The 20153-nt window shown below is 44.7% G+C and overlaps 1 protein-coding gene and 1 pseudogene across 3 annotated transcripts; both read right to left on the bottom strand.

Annotated features, from left to right (window-relative positions):
* Window positions 1-2857: 2857 nt before the first annotated feature.
* LOC135969712 (peptidyl-prolyl cis-trans isomerase A pseudogene) lies at window positions 2858-19760 on the bottom strand (annotated as a pseudogene). The gene is made up of 2 exons (XR_010585110.2): window positions 19664-19760; window positions 2858-3593 (listed from the first exon to the last, which is right to left on the bottom strand). The product of XR_010585110.2 is annotated as a peptidyl-prolyl cis-trans isomerase A pseudogene (transcript).
* On the bottom strand, window positions 15980-19760 carry TMEM42 (transmembrane protein 42). 2 transcript variants are annotated; one of them, XR_012431067.1, is made up of 4 exons: window positions 19559-19760; window positions 19148-19244; window positions 17316-17437; window positions 15980-16620 (listed from the first exon to the last, which is right to left on the bottom strand). XR_012431067.1 is itself a non-coding variant. In XM_045386387.2 (3 exons), exons 1-3 carry the CDS (start codon window positions 19748-19750, stop codon window positions 16480-16482), a joined length of 480 nt encoding a protein of 159 aa, XP_045242322.2. In that variant the 5' UTR covers window positions 19751-19760; the 3' UTR covers window positions 15980-16479. The 2 variants fall into 2 exon arrangements, 1 of the variants encoding a protein (XP_045242322.2); XM_045386387.2 differs by lacking the exon at window positions 19148-19244 and having other exon boundaries at window positions 17316-17462.
* Window positions 19761-20153: the final 393 nt, after the last annotated feature.

The following is a 20153-nucleotide window of genomic DNA, read 5'->3' as shown; positions in this document are numbered from 1 at the left end:
TGTTGGCCATTTTCTTATAGATCTGAGAGCTCTTTTTATACTACAGAATAGCATTTGCTTCTCATATGTGTTGAAAGTACCCTTCACAGTTCCATTACCTTCTGACTCTGGAGGTTTTGTCTCACATGTATTTTTAATTTTTCTGCAGTCAGTTTTACCTTTCTTTTACTTTATGTTTCTAGGTTTTCTATTTTCCTTTGTAACACCTCCTCCAGTCCGAGATTATTTTTCATATTGCCTTCATTTTCTTCTAATGCCTTTACAGTTTCATCTTCGACCTTTCTGGGATTTGTTGTGGTATAAGCCATGAGATAGAGATCTGGCTTTGTTTTTCTCTAAATACTAACCAGTTGTCCTAATACCACAAATTGTACAATTTCTCATTTCCTCCGCTTATATGAAATCCTATCTTTATCCCACACATACCACCATTTTCCAGGTCCCTATTTGGATGTCCTGACCTCCCGGAGTGGTTGGAAGAAAAAATGACATAATATTAATGAAAACACCGTGAAGTCATCACAACTCGCTAATGTTGTAAGGTAGCATGTGATGGTTACTTGCACAAGCCCATCAGAAAGGACACCTCAGGAAGCGTCAGCTTCCCCCACCAACACCCCAACACTGGTGGCCATGAGATGACTGTCTTTGGTGATTTAGATCTTGAGAGTAAAGTCAAATTGTGCCCAGCAGGGAGGCAGAGTCGTGCAGCATGAAACGAACACACACCGGGTTTGCGTCCCAGCTCTGCCACCCATGGCTGGGACCTCAGGCAAGTCATCAAACCTCCCCAGTGAGCAGGTTGCATCTCTTGAGAATGACAGCATGGGTCAGGCGATACTACCTTTCCTTCAGGTAGTCCTCAGTAATTTACATAGTACTTTCCCAGAATTGATGTGACTTGCCCAAAGCCACAGGGCCATTTAGTGCATGGTAGAGACATGAATCTTCTCTCCTATCAGGAGGTGCTTCCCATCACACCACACCACCCTTTCTCAGTCCCAAGGACTCTTTACCCTTCAAGGCTGAGTCTAGCTGAGGCGTCAGCCGTCTAAGGAGGAACTCAAAACTCTGTGGCCTTGGGACTAAAAAGAAGAGTCTGATTTCTTTAGAAATATCACCCTATAAAAAAGGAGAAGCTGGAAACTAGGAGGGTCTGGGTTAGTCCCTTTGCAGAGTTTCAAAGTAGCCATTCCTTGGCTATCAAGCAGCTTTTCAAGCAACAGAGGAGGCTGCTGAGCAGACCCTGCTGGGAGGTCACAGAGGGCTTGGGGGCTGGGGAGTCGGCAGAGGGGTTCAAACCCAGCCGTGTTGTTTCCTAGCAGCACCCGGACTCCCTGAAGTAAAAGTGAGGGCTCTGGTGCCTGCTCTTGGTGGTGGTAGGCGGCTGCATCCTCATGGCACACAGAGCTTGGCACATGACCCCCCTCTGCTATTCCCCACTCTGAGAAGCATGACACTGCTGACAGCAGCAGACAGACCCTCTGCAGTAGGAAACTCCATCAGGTGACCTTGAGAAAGGACAGGATGCATTGAGAGACACTCTACAAAGTAACTGGTATGTACTCCTCAAAAGTGATGAAGTCACAAAATTCCAAGAATGACAGATGAACTGTTCCAGACAAAGGAGACCGAAGAGGCACCACAACAGAATGCAAAGCCTGACCTAGGATTTTCTTCTGCTATAAATGACATTATTGGGACAATCGGTGAAATCTACATAAAATCTGTGGGTTGGATAACAGTATTGAAATGGTGTTCATGTCCTGGTCTTCATAATTGTATTGGTTACATAAGAGAATGTCCTTGTTTTTAGGAAATACACACCAAAGTATTTAATAATGTAATATCTGCAACTTACTCTCAAGAGTTCAAAAAATATATATTTGTCTATCTATCTATCTGTCTGTATCATCTATCTGTCCATTGATCGAGAAGGATAAAGCAAATGCGGTAATCATTTAGGGAATCTGGATAAAGGATATATGGATATTCTTCTTTTTATTTTTGCAATCTTTTTGTAAATCTGAAATTATGCCTAAATGAAAAGTTTGGTTTTTTTTGTTTTGTTTTTTTAAAAAGGGATGAGACAGAGAGCAAGCAGCACAAGGGCCACAAGTTAGGGTGAGAGGGCAATGGCCCCAAGCACCGGGCAGAGGCAAGAGAGCGGTTTAGGGCCAGCTGGCTGGAGGGGCACGTGGGGCTCCATGGAGATTTCACCCACTCACCTTTTGATGCATCCATCATCCCTTCAGATTCTCTCCTGCAATGCCAGGGAGGACTATCTCTGATGCCTGGTGCTTCCACACAGTTGGTCCTCAGGAGAGGAAACAGCCCTTTTTATGTGATCCTGGGCTAGATGTGACTCTGCTGTGGCTGCCAAGGGGCGGGGTTTGGGAAGGGGATGTTGACTAGAAATAATAAAATCCCGGAACCTTCCATATCAGACCTAGGAAATCAGGAGCCAAGATGAGCTGATGTAAAAGGGACAGACAATGGGGAATGGCACCTCCTTGTCTGTTATATGAGCCTAAAAATGGGTAACTAAAAGCCAGGACCCTATGACCTACACTACATGTGACCTGACATTCTGGTTACTATCAAGATCAAGTCTAGGAACCCAGGCTAATCTTCAGTGACTTTATGTCTTTCTTCTTCTTCTCTTTTCCTCAAGTTGAAAAAATAAGAGATGCTTGTGAGTTTTTTGTTTTACATTTTGAATATATAATGCATCCACATGGTTCAAAATTGAAAAAATGCCCCCTGGCTACCTTGATGTATCCTACTACCAGTTTCTTTTGGATCTTTCCAGAGATGTTGTATGCACTGAGAAGCAAATAATGTACTATTATTATTATTTTGTTATTTAGTTTTTATTTCATAATCATAAACTTAACTCTGCAATCCAGCTAGGCATGGAAGGGAACAAGGAAAACAAGGAACCCAAAGGGAACTGAGCGAGAGCACAAAGATTCGAGGATTCTGCGAGCAAATGGGGTGGAGGGTGCTCTCCTGAGCTATAGAAGGAACAGTCTGGTGGTTAAGATAAAACACAGGTCAAACTTATTAGAGCTGTCCACAGTCAGCAATGGTGATCTTCTGGCCGGTCTTACCACTCCTGGACCCAAAGCGTTCCATGGCCTCCACAATATTCATGCCTTCACCATGCCAAAGACCACAAGCTTGCCATCCAACCACTCAATCTTGGCAGTGCAGATTAAAAACTGGGAACCATTTGTGTTGGGTCCGGCATTTGCCATGGACAACACGCCAGGACCTGTATACTTTAGGATGAAGTTCTCATCATCAAATTTCTCCCCATAGATGAACTTGCCACCAGTGCCATTATGGCGTGTGACGTCACCACCCTGACACATAAACTCTGGAATAATTCTGAAAGCAGGAACCGTTATAACCAAATCCTTTCTCTCCAGTGCTCAGAGCACAAAAGTTTTCTGCTGTCTTTGGAATCTTGTCTGCAAACAGTTCGAAGGAGACGTGGCCTAAGGACTCGTCGTCGACGGCGATGTTGAAGAACACGGTGGGGTTGACCATGGCTGATATTACAGGGCTCCCAGCAGCGACGGCATCATCTGCAAAGCAAATAATGTATTATTTTATTTACACAAATGAGAGCATATCACTGCGTCGCTCAGGCTGGTCTGGAACACCTAGGCTCAAGGGATCCGCCCACCTTCACCTTCCAAAGTACAGGTGTGAGCCACCATGCCTGGCAAGATGGGACTGTTCCTATTGCACATGGAATAGTGGCCCAGTCTTTTCACAGCTGCACATATTCTGTTTGTGTGGATGGTCCCTAATTTATGTAACTTACCTCCCATCCATAGGCATCTGGTTTGCTTCCAATATTTCCCTATTACAATCAGTGTTGCAAAGAATAAGGTTGGACAGAGATCATTTTACTGTTCTGTGAGTGTGTCTATAGGAAGAATTGAATGCCTTGAAGTAGATATGTTAGGCCAAAGAGCATAAGCTTTTCTAATTTTAATGGCTATCTCCTCTGCTCTCCACAGGGGCACTTGTGGTATTTTTTAATGATGCTATGTCTACTGAAAGGAGCCAGCCTGGCATAGTAGCAGAAATGCCAGAGGAAGAGAGGAGACTCCTGACATTGAAACCCCAACACCACAGTAACTTGCTGTGTGTCAATGGGAATGTTGTCTTCATTAGCTCCTTACCTGAAGAGTGAGGGGACTGAATAATGATGCCAATGGTCTCTTCCAGACGAAAAGCCCAGGGGATGGGCAATTGCCTTTGCTGGCTTTAAGGTAAGCCAGAGAGCAACGACCCTGGTTACTTTGAATAACAATAATGAAGTCAGAGGTTTTTGCTGTTCTGCAGGCAAGTATCTCAGCGCCACATCCCTAGATATAATAGAATAAACCAAGCCCTGAAGTGCACATGGCATTTATGAAAAGCCTTGGCTGGGCTCTGTCTGCAGAGAAGCCCTAGGCCCCATGATTATAGGTGCAGGAGTGGGAGAAGGATGCTTGCTTTTCTCTGTATTTCCTTTTGCATCATCAGAATTTAGCACCATGTGCATGAATTACCTATTTAAGAATAAATTCACTGCTTAAAGGGAAAAGGCCTCTATATAAAAGTCCTGGCCTAGGGGTGAGAGGGTCCGGGTTTTAGTTGCTTCACCTCCCTGGGCTTCCTTCATCATCTTTGACAAATGAGGGGCTTGTGCAAGATGAGCTTTCTCCAGGCCAGAGAATCCAGGGTACCAGAGTGAGTATAAAAGTGTCTAAAAGGAATAGACTTTGGGTCAGACAGAACTGGGCCTACATCCTGGGTCCTCTACAGATCCACTGTGTGACCTTGGGAAGTCACTTCTCTGTACCTCTGTTTCTTCATCTGGGAGGTGGGAAATAATAACACCCACACCACAGGTCACGTGTCTGAAACTGGATGCGATGAGGAGGCAAAGGCATTCAAAATTCTCTGCAAGAAATGAGCTACACTGGGGACCTTACAAAGGACCCCCCCCCCATCCCAACACCCTCATTTCACAGATAGAAAAAGTGCAGCTTAGAGAGAGGCAGCCACCTGGGCATCAGCAGAGAATCCATGAGCCTGCCTTCCCTCTTCCTGCAACAGAACTTCCAGGCCTCAGCAGAGTCGGGCCGTATTTAGTACCTTGTGCATGTGGCATTTTGTCTGTCAGCTGGTCCCAAAGGATCATCTATTCTCACGTTTCCTGTCTGGGGCCACAGCTGACACCATGGTCTAGTCACAGGCCACTGGGGCCGTCGCCACCCCCCCATTCCCCCCCACCTCAGGCTGAACTGCAGCCCCCATATTGCACTAGCACCTGGTGGCCAACCCCTGGCATATTGGGATCAGAGGCAGCCCACTCAAGACCCTCTGCTCTCTGCTCTCCAAGGGGACCAGGCGCAGGTCCCACCATGGGACAGGAGGCTCCGAATGTGCTGTCCCAGAAAAGTTGGCATGGTCTAAACTTCACATTAATCCACAGATGATGGAGCTGGGGAGGAGGGAGAAGAGGAAAAGGCAGGCAAGAAGAGCCTGCAAACCACCTGGTAAGGTGCGGAACAGAAGACATGTCTCAAGATGAAGTTCACAGAGGACCTTAGCCAGGAATGGAATCTTCTCATTTTGTGTCCCTAACCCATAGCATGGCACAGAGTACTCAGCAGATGAGAGAATGCATGAATAAATGAACAAGTAAGCAAACAGGACAGGGTGCTCAGGTGAAAGCCCGGGAGTGGCCCCATGCCTGTGCCTGTGGGGCAGGTGCCTCCTGCAGAGGTCAGGGGAGGCTGTGTCCTCTTCTCCCAATGCATGCTGGGAGTCCCTTTTGGAAGGAAAGCCCAATACACACTGGTTTTGGGGATTCAAGCCCAATCCTCGACCCACATCTGCACCCACCTGCCAATTCTGAGGATGAAAGAACAACTGAGGCCCTGTCAGACTCTAGGCGCCACAGGGGCTGTTCATGGTGCTAAGCTCGGTGCTAAATCATAAAGATAGCCATCCCGATGCATCCCCGCCCCCTTTTTTTGTGTGGAGACAGGGAGGAGTTAGTAAATACGCATCCACAGATTTATGGGAGAAAAATCTTTTCTTCTTGTATCTGAAGCTATAAATTCATCTCTAATCTGACTCTTATTATATATGTAAACAACTTTATAGGAGAAAGTAAAAGAATCCAATAAACCCTGAAGTCATCTCTCATTAAGCCACTCCTAGCGCTTGCCATAGTACACAAATGTGTTTACACGGCATGGAGAAAACCTGGCACTTCAGGCCATGCCTGGCAGGCTGCCCTTGTGGACACTGTCTAGGATCTGCCTATTTCAAATGCTCACCCCTGTTCATGGGCACATGATATTCTACCATATTTGCCTAACCATTCCTCAACTATCAGGCAACTAACTGCTACTAGCAGTAATGCAGCTAGGAACCCTGTTGCCTAAATTGTGTATTTTTTTCCTTTTGAATTTTCCCCCTGGTGTAGCATTAGGTCTAACTGCATAGGGGACTGACTTTTAAACTCCGGTGAGGGGCTGCCCCATGATGGACCACCCTGGTGACAGGACTCATACTGTAGGCCTCTGGGCAAGAAGAACGTTGGGGACCCTGTTGAAGACCAGCAAGGGAACACGGAAGTAGTACAGACAAGACAGGCTCTCAGTCAGGCTATCTGGGGTCCCATCTCAGTTCAATATATGACAAGTTGAGTAGATTTGGGGGAAATCTGAGCCCTCCAAGCCGTTGTTTCCCAAAGGAACTGGATGGCTCTGGAATTTGGAGTAATAATTCTCTGGCCAGTCCAGCCCTGGAGCCAATTCCACTGGAATCAACATGGTCCGCCTCACCTCCCACCCTAACCTGTCTGATTCACCATACCTCTAGACTCTGGGCTGGGCCCTGCCATTCCTTACCCAGGCCCAAAGAGCCCAGAGCACACATTGGCTAGCAAAGACGATCTTGGGGTTTTCTTGCTAAACAACAGCAGTGATATTTGTATGTCTAATGATTGTTAAATATGATCATTCCCATTTATCAGTGAAGTTTTGTCTAAAAACATTTATGAAACCTTACAAAAATTCCAAAACAAGTAATGAAAACTTACATCTCCCTCATCAAGTTCAAGAAATAAAACTTTACGGCTACAACTGAAGCTCTCAGCCCCTTATATATCCTTTCCCAACCCCAACTTCCTTTCCTCCCTCCCCAAAAGTAACCACCACTCTGAGTTTGGTATTTAAGTTTCTTTGCTTATTTAAAAATACTTACTACACGTGTGGATATCTAAAATAATAGGTAATATTGTTTTGAAGGTTTTAAATTTTTTGTAAAGTTATACTTAACGTGCCCTTCTACTTTTTTTCATGCTACATTATTATTTTGAGATTTTTTTTCCATGTAATTCATGCTTGTCACCACTGTATAGTATTCAATACACTGTATGCTATAACTTCTCTATCCTCCCATTGATACTTGTTTCACATTTTTCTCAGTTATAAACACTGCTGCAACAAGCACGTGTGTGCATGTCTCCTTGTGCACAAGTGAGAGTTTCCAGGACTGGAACTGCTGGCTCAAACAGTATGCACATCTTCTGTTTTGTCAGATGACAGTAAAATGTTTCCAGAGGGTTATACTAATTTATACTCCCACCAGTAGCACATGGGAATTCACAGTGCTCCAAGACATTAGCCTTGCTTGTTGTTCAACTTTGTAACTTTTGCCAATCTTATATGAAATGGCATCAATGGTATCTTACTGAGCTACCCCTGGCTTTACTGAGGTACAATTTATATCCAATAAAATTCACCCACTTTCAGTGTAGAATGTTAGTTTTATACAGCTGTGTAATGACCACTATGATCAAGATGTAGAAAAGAGGCATCACCCTAAAAAGTTCCTTCTTGCCCTGATTCCCAGCCCTAAGCAAACACTGATCTGCTGTCACTGGAGTTTTGCCTTTTTTTCTTTCCAATTACATATAAATGGAACCATATGGTATATATTCTTTTTGGGTCTGACTTCTTTCACTTAGCATAATTATTTTATGATTCTCCTTGTGACAGCTTGTATCAATACTCTCTTCCTTTTTATTGAAGAGTAGTATTCCATAGAATGAATATGGGTGGCCATTTGGGTTGTATCAGTCAGCTCATGCCGCCATAACAAACACCACAGACTGTATGACTTAAACAACAGATATTTATTTCCTCACAGTTGTGCAGGCTGAGAAGTCCATGATCAATATGCTGGCAAATTCAGTTTCTGGAGGGCCCTTTTTCTGGCTTGCCTTCTCCCCTTCTTGCTATGTCCTCAAATGACCTCTCCTCTGTACATGTGCAGATAGAGTCCTTCTTGTAAGGACTCCTGTTCTATCAGATTAGAGTTCTATCCTTATAACCTCAGTTAACTTTATCTTCATAAAGCCCAATCTTCAAATACAGGTATACTGGGGTTTGGGGCTTCAACATCAATCTCCGGGGGGACATAATTCAGTCTGTAACAGGGTTATTATGGATAACACTGCTATGAACATTCTTTTACAAGTGTTTATGTGGACATATGTTTTCATTTCTCTGTGATAAATGCCTAGGAGGGGCAAGTATATGTTTAACTTTATAAGACACTGTTAAACTGTTTCACAAAATGGTTGTACCATGTTGCTCCACAATCAGTAGTTCCAGTTGCCTACATCTTCACCAATACTTATTAATTTCACTCATTTAAATTTTAGCCATCTTAGTAAGTGTGCAGTAGTATCTCATTGTGGTTTTAATTTTCATTTCCTTAATGACTAATGATATTGTGTCTATTTTCAAATGCATATCTATTACCTATATATCTTCTCTTGTGAAGTGCCGTTAAAACTTTTTGCCCTTGTATTACTGGGTTGTCCTCTTAAATTGCAAGAACTCTACATATTCTGGACACAAGTCCTTCATCAGATACATGTTTTGCAAGTATTTTCTCCCAGTCTGTGGCATGCCTTTTCCTTGTCCTCTGCAGTTTTAATTTGCATTTTCCTTATTACTAGTGAGGAAGAGCCTTTTCATATGTTTATTGGCTGTTTCAAGTTTCCTCTTCTATGAATTATCAACCTACATACTTTCTGTTGAGGTATTTTGTCTTTTTCCTAATGATTTATAAGATCTGAGCAGCTTTGAGAAAATAATTCCTAAGACCCCCTCCAACTACCTACCTGAATCTTTCTGTTCCTGCCCTCACTGGGGGTGAGATGTCTGTGCTCCTCGCTAAGGGGCAAAACTGTCTACTTGTGCATCAGATCCTGTCTCACCTGCTCTGGCTCAGCACTCAATGCTCTCTTCATCCCCTTCTTCCTGAATTTCTCAATCTTCCCATGGATATGGGATCAATGCCATTAACATATGTAAATATGCTGCTGTTTTCCTATCTGAACCAAAACTAAAACAAAACCAAAGCCCCTCTCTTGTTCCCATCTTCTCTGTCAGCCACTGCCCCAGAGTTCTGCTCCTTTTGTAGAAAAACTCCTTGAGTCATCACCACTTGTTGTCTCCAATTCCTCACCTCACCATTCTCTTTTTCTGTTTTTAAAAAATTGTGGTAAAATATACAAAAAATTTATCATGTTTATCACTTTTGAGTGTACAATTCAGTGACATTAAGGACATTCATAGTGTTGTGCAACCATCATCATTATCCATTTCAGAAGTTTCATCATTTCAAACTGAAACACCATACCCTTTAAACAATAACTGCCCACCCTCTGCCCAGGGTAACCATTGTTTTGCTTTCTGTCGCTATGAATTTGCCTATTCTAGGTACCTTATATAAGTAGAATTATACATGTCCTTGTGTCAAGCTTATTTCACTCAGCAACATGTTTTCAAAGTTCATCCATATTGTAACATGTGTTGGAATTTCACTCCTTTTTATGGTTGAATATTATTCCATTGTAAGTATATACCATATGTTTATTCATTCATCTGTTGATGGACATTTGGGTCATTTCCATCTTTTGGCTATTGTAAATAATGCTGCTATGAACATTGGTGTACAAGTATCTGTATGAGTCCGTTTTCAATTATTTAGGGTATATAAATACTTAGAAGTGGAATTGCTGGGTCACGTAATAGTTCTATGTTTAACTTTTATGGAACCATCATACTGTTTTCCACAATGGCTGAACCATTTTACATGCCCACCAGCAATACACAAGGGTTCCAATTTCTCCACACTCATCAACATTTGTTATTTTGTTGTTTTTGTTTGTAATTAACACTATCCTAATGGGTGTGAAGTGGTATCTCATTATGGTTTTGATTTGCATTTCCCTAGTGACTAGTGATATTGAGCATCCTTCATGTGTTTATTGGCCATTTGTATTTCTTCCTTGGAGATTTGTCTATTAAAGTCCTTTTCCTGTTTCTAAATTAAGTTTTGGGTTGACATTGAATTGTAGAAGTTCTTTATATATTCTGGATATTAATCCCTTATCAGATACGTGATTTGCAAATATCTCCCATTCTGTTTGAGTTGTCTGGTCACTCTCCTGATGGTGTCCTTTCATGCACAAAAGTTAATTGTTATAAAGCACAATTTATTTTCTCTTTTGTTGCTTATATTTTCAGTATCACAATCAATAAATCATTGTCAAATCTAATTCTTGAATACGTTCTATTTTCGTCTAAGAGTTTTATTGTTTTAGCTTTTACATTTAGGTCTTTTATCCATTTTTAGTTAACTTTTGTATATCATGTAAGGTAAGGGTCCAACTTCTATTATTTTGCGTATGGATATACAATTTTCTCATTACCATTTGTCAAAAGGACTGTTTTCTCCCTATTAAATTGCCTTGGCACCCTGTCAAAGTGTTTTTTTGTGGGCTCTCTATATATCCCTTTGGTCCTTATGTATTTCTTTATGCCATTACCACATTTTAAAAATACATAGCTTTGTAACAATTTTGAAGTCAGAAAGTATGAGTCCTCCAACTTTGTTCTTTTTTCTCAAGATTGTTTTGACTATTTGGGATCCCTTGAGATTCCATAAGAATTTCAGAATAGGTCTATTTCAGCAAAAAACATCATTGGGGTTTTGAAACGGATTGCGTTGAATCTGTAGATCGCTTTGGGTAGTACTGTCATCTTAACGACATTAAGTCTTCCAATCCATAAACACAGAAACTCTATTTATGACTTCCTTAATTTCTTGAAGCAAAGTTTTGTGGGTTTTGGTGCACAAGTCTTTCACCTCCTTGGTTAAATTTATTCCTAAGTATTTTGTTCTTTTTGATGCATTCTAAATGGAATTGTTTTCTTAATTTCCTTTCCAGATTGTTGTTAGTATATAGAAATGCAATTGGTTTTGTGTGTTGATTTTGTATCCTGCAACTTTGCTGTATTTATTAACTCCTAGCAGTTTTTTGGAATCTTTAGGGTTTTCTACATATAAGATCATATAATTTGTGAACAGTGGTAATTTTACTTCTTCCTTTCCAATCTGAATATCCTTTGTTTCTTTCTCTTGCCTAATTGCTCTGGCTAGGACTTCTAGTATCATCTTGAATAGAAGTCGTGAAAATAGGCATCCTTGTCTTGTTCCTAATCTTAGGGGAAAAGCTTTCAGTCTTTTACCATTGACTATAATGGTAGGTGTGGGTTTTTCATATATGGCCTTTATCATGTTAAGGAAATTTCCTTCTATTCCTAGTTATTGATTTTTCTCATGAAAGGAAGTTACATTTTGTCAAATGCTTTTACTGCATAGAGATGATCACTATTCCTTCTTGAATCTAATCCAGTAAGGCTCTTGCCCTGTCACTCCTCAAAGTTGCTCTTATCAGTGTTATCTCTTTGCTAATCCAAAGCCATTTCTCAATCTTCAATTTACCTGACTGTTCGGCAGCTTTAGCCTGGGTGATCACTGCCTTTTTCTGGAGATGATTCCAGGACACGACACTTGCAAATGACCTCACTGGCTATTTCCTCTTACTTACCTTGCTGGTTCTTTCACATCTCCCAGACTTCTAAACATTGGAGTGCCCAGTTCAGTCCTTGGACATCTTCTCTCTAGAAGATGTCATCTAGTCTCATGGCTTCAAATACCATCTCTATGCTGATGACTCCCAGACATCTCCTTGAGCTTCTGAGCCCTATGTCCTATTGGTTACTGCCTACCCAACACTTTCACCTGGATATATTATTACAGGGATCATAATTAACAGGTTCAAAACTGAGCTCTTGATATTCCTGCTCAATCAGGCTCCTCTTCCAGTCTTCTTCACTCCATTATTGACATCTTCATTCTTCAAGCTGCTCAGGCAAAACTATGGATTCATTATTGACCTCTCTTTCTCTCACACCCACATCCAAGGCATCAGCAAATCCTGTTGGCTCTGCCTTTAAAATGCATTATTTAGTCCATTACTTCTTGTCACCTTCACTGCTACCAGAGCCTCCCTCTCCTCTCATTTGGATGGCTCCAGTGGCCCCTTAAAAGGTCTTCCTGCTTCTGCTCTAGCCTTCCACAGTGTGTTCTCAGTACAAGAATGATCCCTTCAGAGTATCAGTCAGATTAGCTCTCTTCTGCACCCTCAGAGTAAAAGTCAAAGTCTTTTAATGGTCTGCAACAGACCCTGCATTATCTGGCCCCTGTCACATTCTGATCTGGTAATGGATTTTTGGATATGCATCAAATGAAAAACCAAACAAACATAAAGGAAAAATAGACAAATTGAATTTCATCAAAATAAAAAAATTGTGCTCTTCAAGAGACATCACTGAGAAAATAAAAAGACAACCCATAGAATGGGAGAAAATATTTGCAAATCATATACCTGAAAAGTAACTTCTATCCAGAATACCAAAAGAACCTTTATAACTCATTAACAAAAATATAATCCAGTTTTAAAATGGGTAAATGCTTTAAACAGAATTTCTCCAAAGAAATTCCATTTAAGAATATACAAATAACCAACAAGCACAGAAAAGATGCTTGACACCATTAGTCATTTTGAAATGGAAATCAAAACCACGAGATACCACTAGACTGGCAGGACAATAAGTGTTGGCAAGGATGTGAAGAAACGGGAACACTCATACTCTGATGGTTACAATGTAAAATGGTGCAACTGCCCTGGAAACAGTCTGGAAGTTCCTAAAAAATTTAAATATAGTTATCATATCATGTCATAGTTATGTCAGCAATTCCATTCCTAGGTACATACCCAATAGAATTAAAAACATGTTCACACAAAAACGTGTACACAATTGTTCAAAGCAGCATTATTCTAATAGCCAGAAAAGGGAAACAATCCAAATGTCTATCAAACGATGAATGGATAATGTGGTAGATACACACAATGGAGTATTATTGTCATAAAAAGGAATAACTGATTCATGCTACAACATGAATGAGCCTTGAAAACACTATGCTAAGTGAAAAAAGACCCAAAAGGCCATATATTGATGTTGTATAATCCATTTATATGAACTGTCCAGAATAGGCAAATCTATAGACAGAAAGTGGATCCTTGATTCCCATGGGCCTGGGGGAGGGTGGAATAGAAAATGGGTATGAGAATTTCTTTTGGAGTGATAAAAAGGTTCTGGAATTAGCTAGCGGTAATGGTCGAAAACCTTGTAATTCTACTAAAATACTACTGAATTGCACACTTTTAAAAAGAGTAAGTTAAAAAATAAAATTAAACAAAAGGAATGTCCTATGAGGCCTTTGAACCTGGATGTCAAATTGCCAGCTCCAAGCAAAGTTCAACCCATCATCCAAGATGCACACCAAAAAGACAAATATTGATATAGTATTGATATAGTTTATTCTTATCAAGAGAATAAACCTCTGAAATGAGGAAAATAAATATAGTGAACATTTCCTCAACTTTTTAGATGACTATAGAGGTGTATCTTTCTGCTTTTTGAAGAATGACTGATCTTCCTTTTAGAAAAACATCTTACATCTTGTACAAATGTACATCTACAAATACATCTTGTACATCTTGTACAAATACAGGCATATTTGTTGAATTGAGTGATAGGGTTCCACGTCAACACCAACCATCTCTATGCATTCAGCAAGTGTCTGGATGGCAGGCTAGGTCCTCTCAGGACAATGCTTGCTCCAAGATGGACTTCCTTCTGCCCTTTTCACTAACTGCCCAGGGAGGCCGACCACCAGCTGTCAGCAGTCTTCAGGTCTGGCCTTGGCTTGCGTGTCTGACCCACATGGTGAACACACCCTGGAGAGCCTTGAATATCCTACAGCTTCTTCACTGGTAGAAAGATGGGGTCAGACTAGATCAGGGATATCAACACTAGGGCCCCTAAGAAAAGGTAGGTGGCTGGTGACCAAAGGGTTCTGAGGTTTGGGCATGCTGAGTCACAGTGTGGAATAGGCCCCTTACTGCAGGGCCTTTCTGGGCTTTAAGGTGTTGGTGTGGGAAGCAGGACAGATGTAGGGAATGAGCTGAGCCCTGTCAGATTGGGCTGACATTGTGGTTCTGGCACTCCTCAACTGTGTGATGTCAGGCAAATTATTCCACTTTCCCAAGCGTTAGTTTCCTCACCTCTAATACAGGAACAAGAGTAGCTCCATCACGAGATGGCTGGGAGGGAATGCATCAAAGTGGAGATAAATGATTAACATTCTGTGAATTACAACTTTGCCCTGGCCCCCATGGGCGCTCAAGGGTTTTGAAGAGTAGGAGTTTTCCAGCAAGAGGTGAAGGTGAAAGGAACCCAAGGCAAGGGAAAGAGCAAGTACAAAACATGCAGGCAGGACTGGACACGGTAGACTTGAGAATGGCTGACATGCAGACGTCTGGGGGGACTCAGCATGGTGGGGATAGCGTGAGGGAAACAGGTACTAAGGAGTCATCGAGGAAGAGAACTCTTGTTGGAGTGGTGGGCTAGGACCGGATCCACATCACAAGGGGCCATGGAATGGTTTTAGTAAGCTCATTCTGTTAATTGTGCTGACCACAGTAAAGGAAGAGAGCAATGAAGGTGCTACACCGGCGAGGAGGAGGGTCTGGACAAGACCCTTCGCTCTCCTAGCCTCCTGGCCATCAGGTTCCTCTCAACTGCAGGAAATGCATTAAGACTTGGGGCCAGAGATCAGACTCAGGAGAGCTGAGAGGGCCCTCAGACACCCCAGGGGAGAAGTGAAGCAGGTAAGTGCCGGGCTTGAAGCTCTGTGCTGGGAAAGTGTGCAGGCAGCACACAGCCCACTTTGAACTAGGAATTACATTCACACGGTCTAAGATACAAAAAGAACAAGGAGGCCAGGTGCAGCGGCTCACGCCTGTAATCCCAGCACTTTGGGAGGCCGAGGCAGGCAGATCATGAGGTCAGGAGATCGAGACCATCCTGGCTAACACAGTGAAATCCCGTCTCTACTAAAAATACAAAAAATTAGCTGGGTGTGGTGGTGGGTGCCTGTAGTCCCAGCTATTCAGGAGGTTGAGGCAGGAGAATGGCATGAACCCGGGAGGCGAAGCTTGCAGTGAGCTGAGATTGCACCACTGCCCCTCCAGCAGTGACAGAGACAGACTCCGTCTCAAAAAAAAAAAAAAAAAAAAAAAAAGAACAAGGGGATCTGAGAAAGAAAAGCAAACGACAGAAGAGCCCTAAAGGTAAACGCTGGAGGAACAGAGTGGCAGGGAAGGGAGGGACCTCTGAACCACTTTCTTTCCCTAGTAAGTAAAACAAGGTCTCCAAAGGGAGGTCAAACTTTTCTCCTTGAGAGCACCAGGAAAAATGAGCAGACCCTGTGCAGTTCAAAGAGCCTTAGGCTGTGTGACCTCAGGAAGTAACCACAAGATCAAGCTCTAGCAGGTGTCAGAGCAATGAGGCCACAAGGCTTCTGTACCTGCCTCACTCTCCTGCCTCCTTCACACCAGGATTTCAGCTCACTCTGGCTCCCTCTTACTCCAAAGGGAAGGAAAGAATTAAGACACTGTACCTGGTAGTTTTAACTTACAAAAAAAAGTATTTATTCACCCAGTTTTCCTCTTCTTGCCATAATACATAAGCATGACACAGATGGCCTGATACATCAGCATGGAATTGTCAGAAGGCCCCACCAGTCACTGCTTCTAGAGTTACATGACTGGCTTTTGTTTGGCAACAGGATAATAATTACAGCATGGTTTCAAGTACCATACACAAAGCAGACCAACCCCAGGATCTCCAGCATCTGCGAAGGCTGACTGGGGTGGGCCTGGGAGCAAGAATCCAAAGCACTGCACAGATGATCAAAACGCTTCCAGTAGAACACTGCTGTGGCTGCACCTCTCCTTACAGAGCCAGAGTTGTCCACCCTCAAGCCTGCTCCGTCAGAGGCCTGCTTCCCTTGGCTGATGGTCAGAAGGCTGCACAACTGGGTCGCCCTAGGACACAGTCCCACATGCCATCCCAAGGCTGGGCCACCATCGTGATCTTTCCAGCTAGTCCGTCCAGCCAAGTGGTGCTACTGCTGCTTGTGTGGAAGGGGCTTCCAGGTGGGCGGAAGCTTCCTGTGGATCAGGGTGAGTCCGCAGAGAATGAGGAACACTCCTCCCCACCACAAGACCTCCTGGCACTCTCCATACAGCACATAGCCCAGGAAGGCCTGTGGGACAAAGACAATTGTGAGGGACTCAACTTCAGCGGGTGGGCACAACCTCACTCTCCTGGAACTAACTTCCTTCTAAGGGTGCCAGAAGGAAAGGTCTGGAGCCAGAAGCCTTGGGCTTGAAACCTACTTGTCACCTTCATCAAGTCACTCTATTCAATCTCACCTGCATGAATGGAGAGGCTACCTCCCTCACTGCACTGGACCTCAGCAAAGCACACAAGAAAGACCCAGTAGAGGCCAGCAGGTAGACACAGCTGGTACCTGGTATTTGTTTCTCTCTCAATTCAAGATTGACTAGGCTCAGCTCCATCTTGTCAACCTCAGATTACATAGGGAAGAAAAGTCTCTGGGAATCCCAATGCTCTAAATCTCATGGAGCCTTGAGTGCACAGAAACCTAGGAAACAGCTAGGATGCACAGTGACTTCAGAATGAGGGCTCCACCCTGGAGGCACAGCAAGCAAGCAGGCTTTTTACTGTCAGGCTTCACTCATATCTAACTTGAGAATTCCTCCATGATTAGAATTACATTTGCTTCATGAATAGAGCATCATCCAGGGGTCAAGCCACAGCCCAACCTCTGCTTCAGTTCCTGTCCTTTCTCCTGTCTGGGAAAGGAGGGGTTACCCAAAGACAACTCACCCAGAACCCAGATTTAGGATAAGAGCACCACACCCTCAGGCTACTCACCGAGCTGAGGATATTTGAAAAAGTCACTGTGACAGATGCAATGGCTGAAGACATGGAGAAACTGAGGCCCCGGCTAAAGAAGGTCCACATCAGAGAATTGGTGCTCGCCATCACAATAATGCCTAAGACGCATAAACCCATGCTCACCTGCAGGAGAAAGTGTCACTGCAGCCACATCCACCCTGCACAGCAACCTGCAGACCCCCTCACAGCACAGCCAGCGCTGTGGCTGCTGGCACCCAGGCTCCTACTGAGCTCCCACTACAGCTCAGAGGGCCTCAGAGCTTTTCTGCACAGGGCTTCATTTAACCCTCAGTGGGCAGCAGACCCATCTTACAAGTAAAGCAAATTCAGAGAAGACACTCATTTGGCCACCTTGCTGGCCATACGATCTTGGGAAGAAGCAAAATGCTAATCCAAAGTCAGTATTTTCTACTGACACCAGCCCCTTATTGGTCTTACAATGACCAGTGCCTGAAGATCAGTCCCAGAGGGCCAAGTAGTTCTTACTCCGTAGGTAGTATGAGTTAAGTCAGGGATGGAGTTCTTCTTGAGATCAGGGAAAGCACGAATTAGCAATGTCTGCTCTGTATTCCCACCCCCAAATCCTATACAAGTTATAGCCCAGCAAGGCTCACCCCCTCTGGGCATTCTTGAGCTTTTACTCTGTGTTAGGCCCTGTGCTAAGAGTTTAAGCATTCTCATTTATTCCTTAACTTCATTTTACAGATAAAGACCCAGGGGCATCAAGTAACTTTTTTAAAGTGCTACCGTGATGAGAGCCACCAGGCTTCACAATCAGGCAGTGTACCTCCATGCTCTTAACTAGGACACAGTCCTGCCTGGGGGAAACACCACCTCAGACTATTTAGTGATCCCAGACATTCCTTGGAGAACTTGCAGATAATTTCTTTCTTTTTTAAAGGAGAAAGTCTCAAGAAAAGAGAGGATCTTTAGAAGCCTCCTACACAAAGGATATGCAGCCCCCCTTGCTTGGTGGTGAGTTAGAAGCCGGCCTGGAGACAAGGCGAGGAGGGGAGGGTGCGGGGGGCGGAATCTAAGTATCATATTTATCACTTGTAGTGGTTTCTCAGCAGCTGAACACATAGTGTCTTGAGAAAAAGGTGCTTTCTTATAACTTACACCAGAGTGTCCAGTCTTTTGGCTTCCCTGGGCCACACTGGAAGAATCGTCTTGGGTCACACATATAATACACTAGCACTAATGATAGCTGATGAGCTAAAAACAGTAAAAATAAAATCGCAAAAAAATTCATGTTTTCAGTTTACAAATTTGTGTTGGGTCGCGAGTTGGACAACCTTGTCTTACACAAAGCAGCATATGGGCCAGTGGCAACCTGCTTACATAAAGGGTTATGAAGGTCTGGTTCATGACAACAAACTTCATGGCCCATACAAAGTTATTCATTTTACTTTCGACCACCTACCCTATGAACTACACCCAATGGGATACTAACCTCAAGCATGGCAGCTCCTACTGGATTAGCCCTAAATAGGCTTAACCCTAAATAATCAGTGACCACTGTCCAGGTCAGAGGCTAACCCTGGGCTGCAGATGCAATGAAACCCCTCTAGCAAGCAGAGGCTGGTCTACGACATGGGACGGGAGAGGCAGAGATACACCTTAGCAGACGCCAGGAGGCAAGTTTGGGAGTTCTCAGCGTCAGGAAAACAACCAGAACGTCTCTGTCAGTATCTGTTTATGCCTACAGTATCCCAAACTCCCAATTTTCCTGGTAGTGGGGCAGACAGGTCATCTGGTCACAATACCCGTTAATTACGGAGTAAAGGGATGGGCAACAGGCTTCTCACCTTAAGAGTCACGTGGAGAGAAATGTTCAGGCACAAGGGACTTAAAATGAGAGGTAGAGGGTGGATGTAGGAGGTGTAGGTCTTCCCCGAGAGCGAACTAGCCCAACCGGAGAAAAGGTTTTAGGTCCCTGGTAAGGGAGGAGGCCTCAGTCCCCGACGTCTCTTACCGCCTACACTGGACGAGGGTTTGGCGTGATTAGAGGCGAAACACATTCTCCCACCCCAGCTGACCGCAGCGCCGTGCGCGGCCGGGGGCCCCAGCCGGACAGACCGGCGAGGGTGCGGCGGCGCCCTGTGCCCACCCCCGCCCCACCCCAGGAGCCCCGCGGGCCCCGCAGCGCCCCTCCTCCGCCCAGCGCCGCCCAGCCCGCCCGCCCGCAGCAGCAGCAGCAGCAGCGCCCCGGGCTCGACCTCGCTGCCGAAGGCCAGCTTGGCGGAGGCGGCGGCCAGGGCCCCGAACGCGCCGGCGCACAGGCAGTTGAATACGCCCCAAAAGCGGCGCCGCATTGCACCCGCCTGGAGGTGCGGAGGGAATTCCGCAGGGGTGTCGGGGTAGGCGGTCGCAGACACGGCGCCGCCCGGAGGCCGCGGCCTCTCGGCCATGTTGCCCGCTGCCGCCTGCCTGGCGCCAGCCGCCAGCAGGGCCGAGCGCGCGCCGCGATTGGACGGCAGCCTCACGTGACGCGGCGCTCCCGTGACGCGGCGCTCCCGCAGGCACTTTGGGAATCGCTCCCCGGCGCCTCGGAGGGGGCGGGCCAGGGGGCGTGGCAGAGCCTCAGGGCTATGGTGGCCTCAGGCTTACTCTGTAGTAGGTTTGTGCTTCCCGAGAGGACGTCGGGACCCGAGGCCTAAGGCCGAGCCGGGTACTGTGGACGCTGTGGTAGTAGGTAAACATCTCGCGGCTTAGCCGTCTCCATCCCGGCCACCGGGTCCCGGTGAAACTTATTAAAGATGCCGAACGGGCCCCGCCTTGGCCCACCGAGTCCATACAGGTCGACCAGGCCTC

The sequence above is a fragment of the Macaca fascicularis genome, chromosome 2, assembly GCF_037993035.2.
Source record: "Macaca fascicularis isolate 582-1 chromosome 2, T2T-MFA8v1.1".
Lineage (NCBI taxonomy): Eukaryota > Metazoa > Chordata > Mammalia > Primates > Cercopithecidae > Macaca > Macaca fascicularis.
Note: the sequence above shows the minus strand (reverse complement) of the source record. Positions and strands in the feature narration are given on the sequence as shown.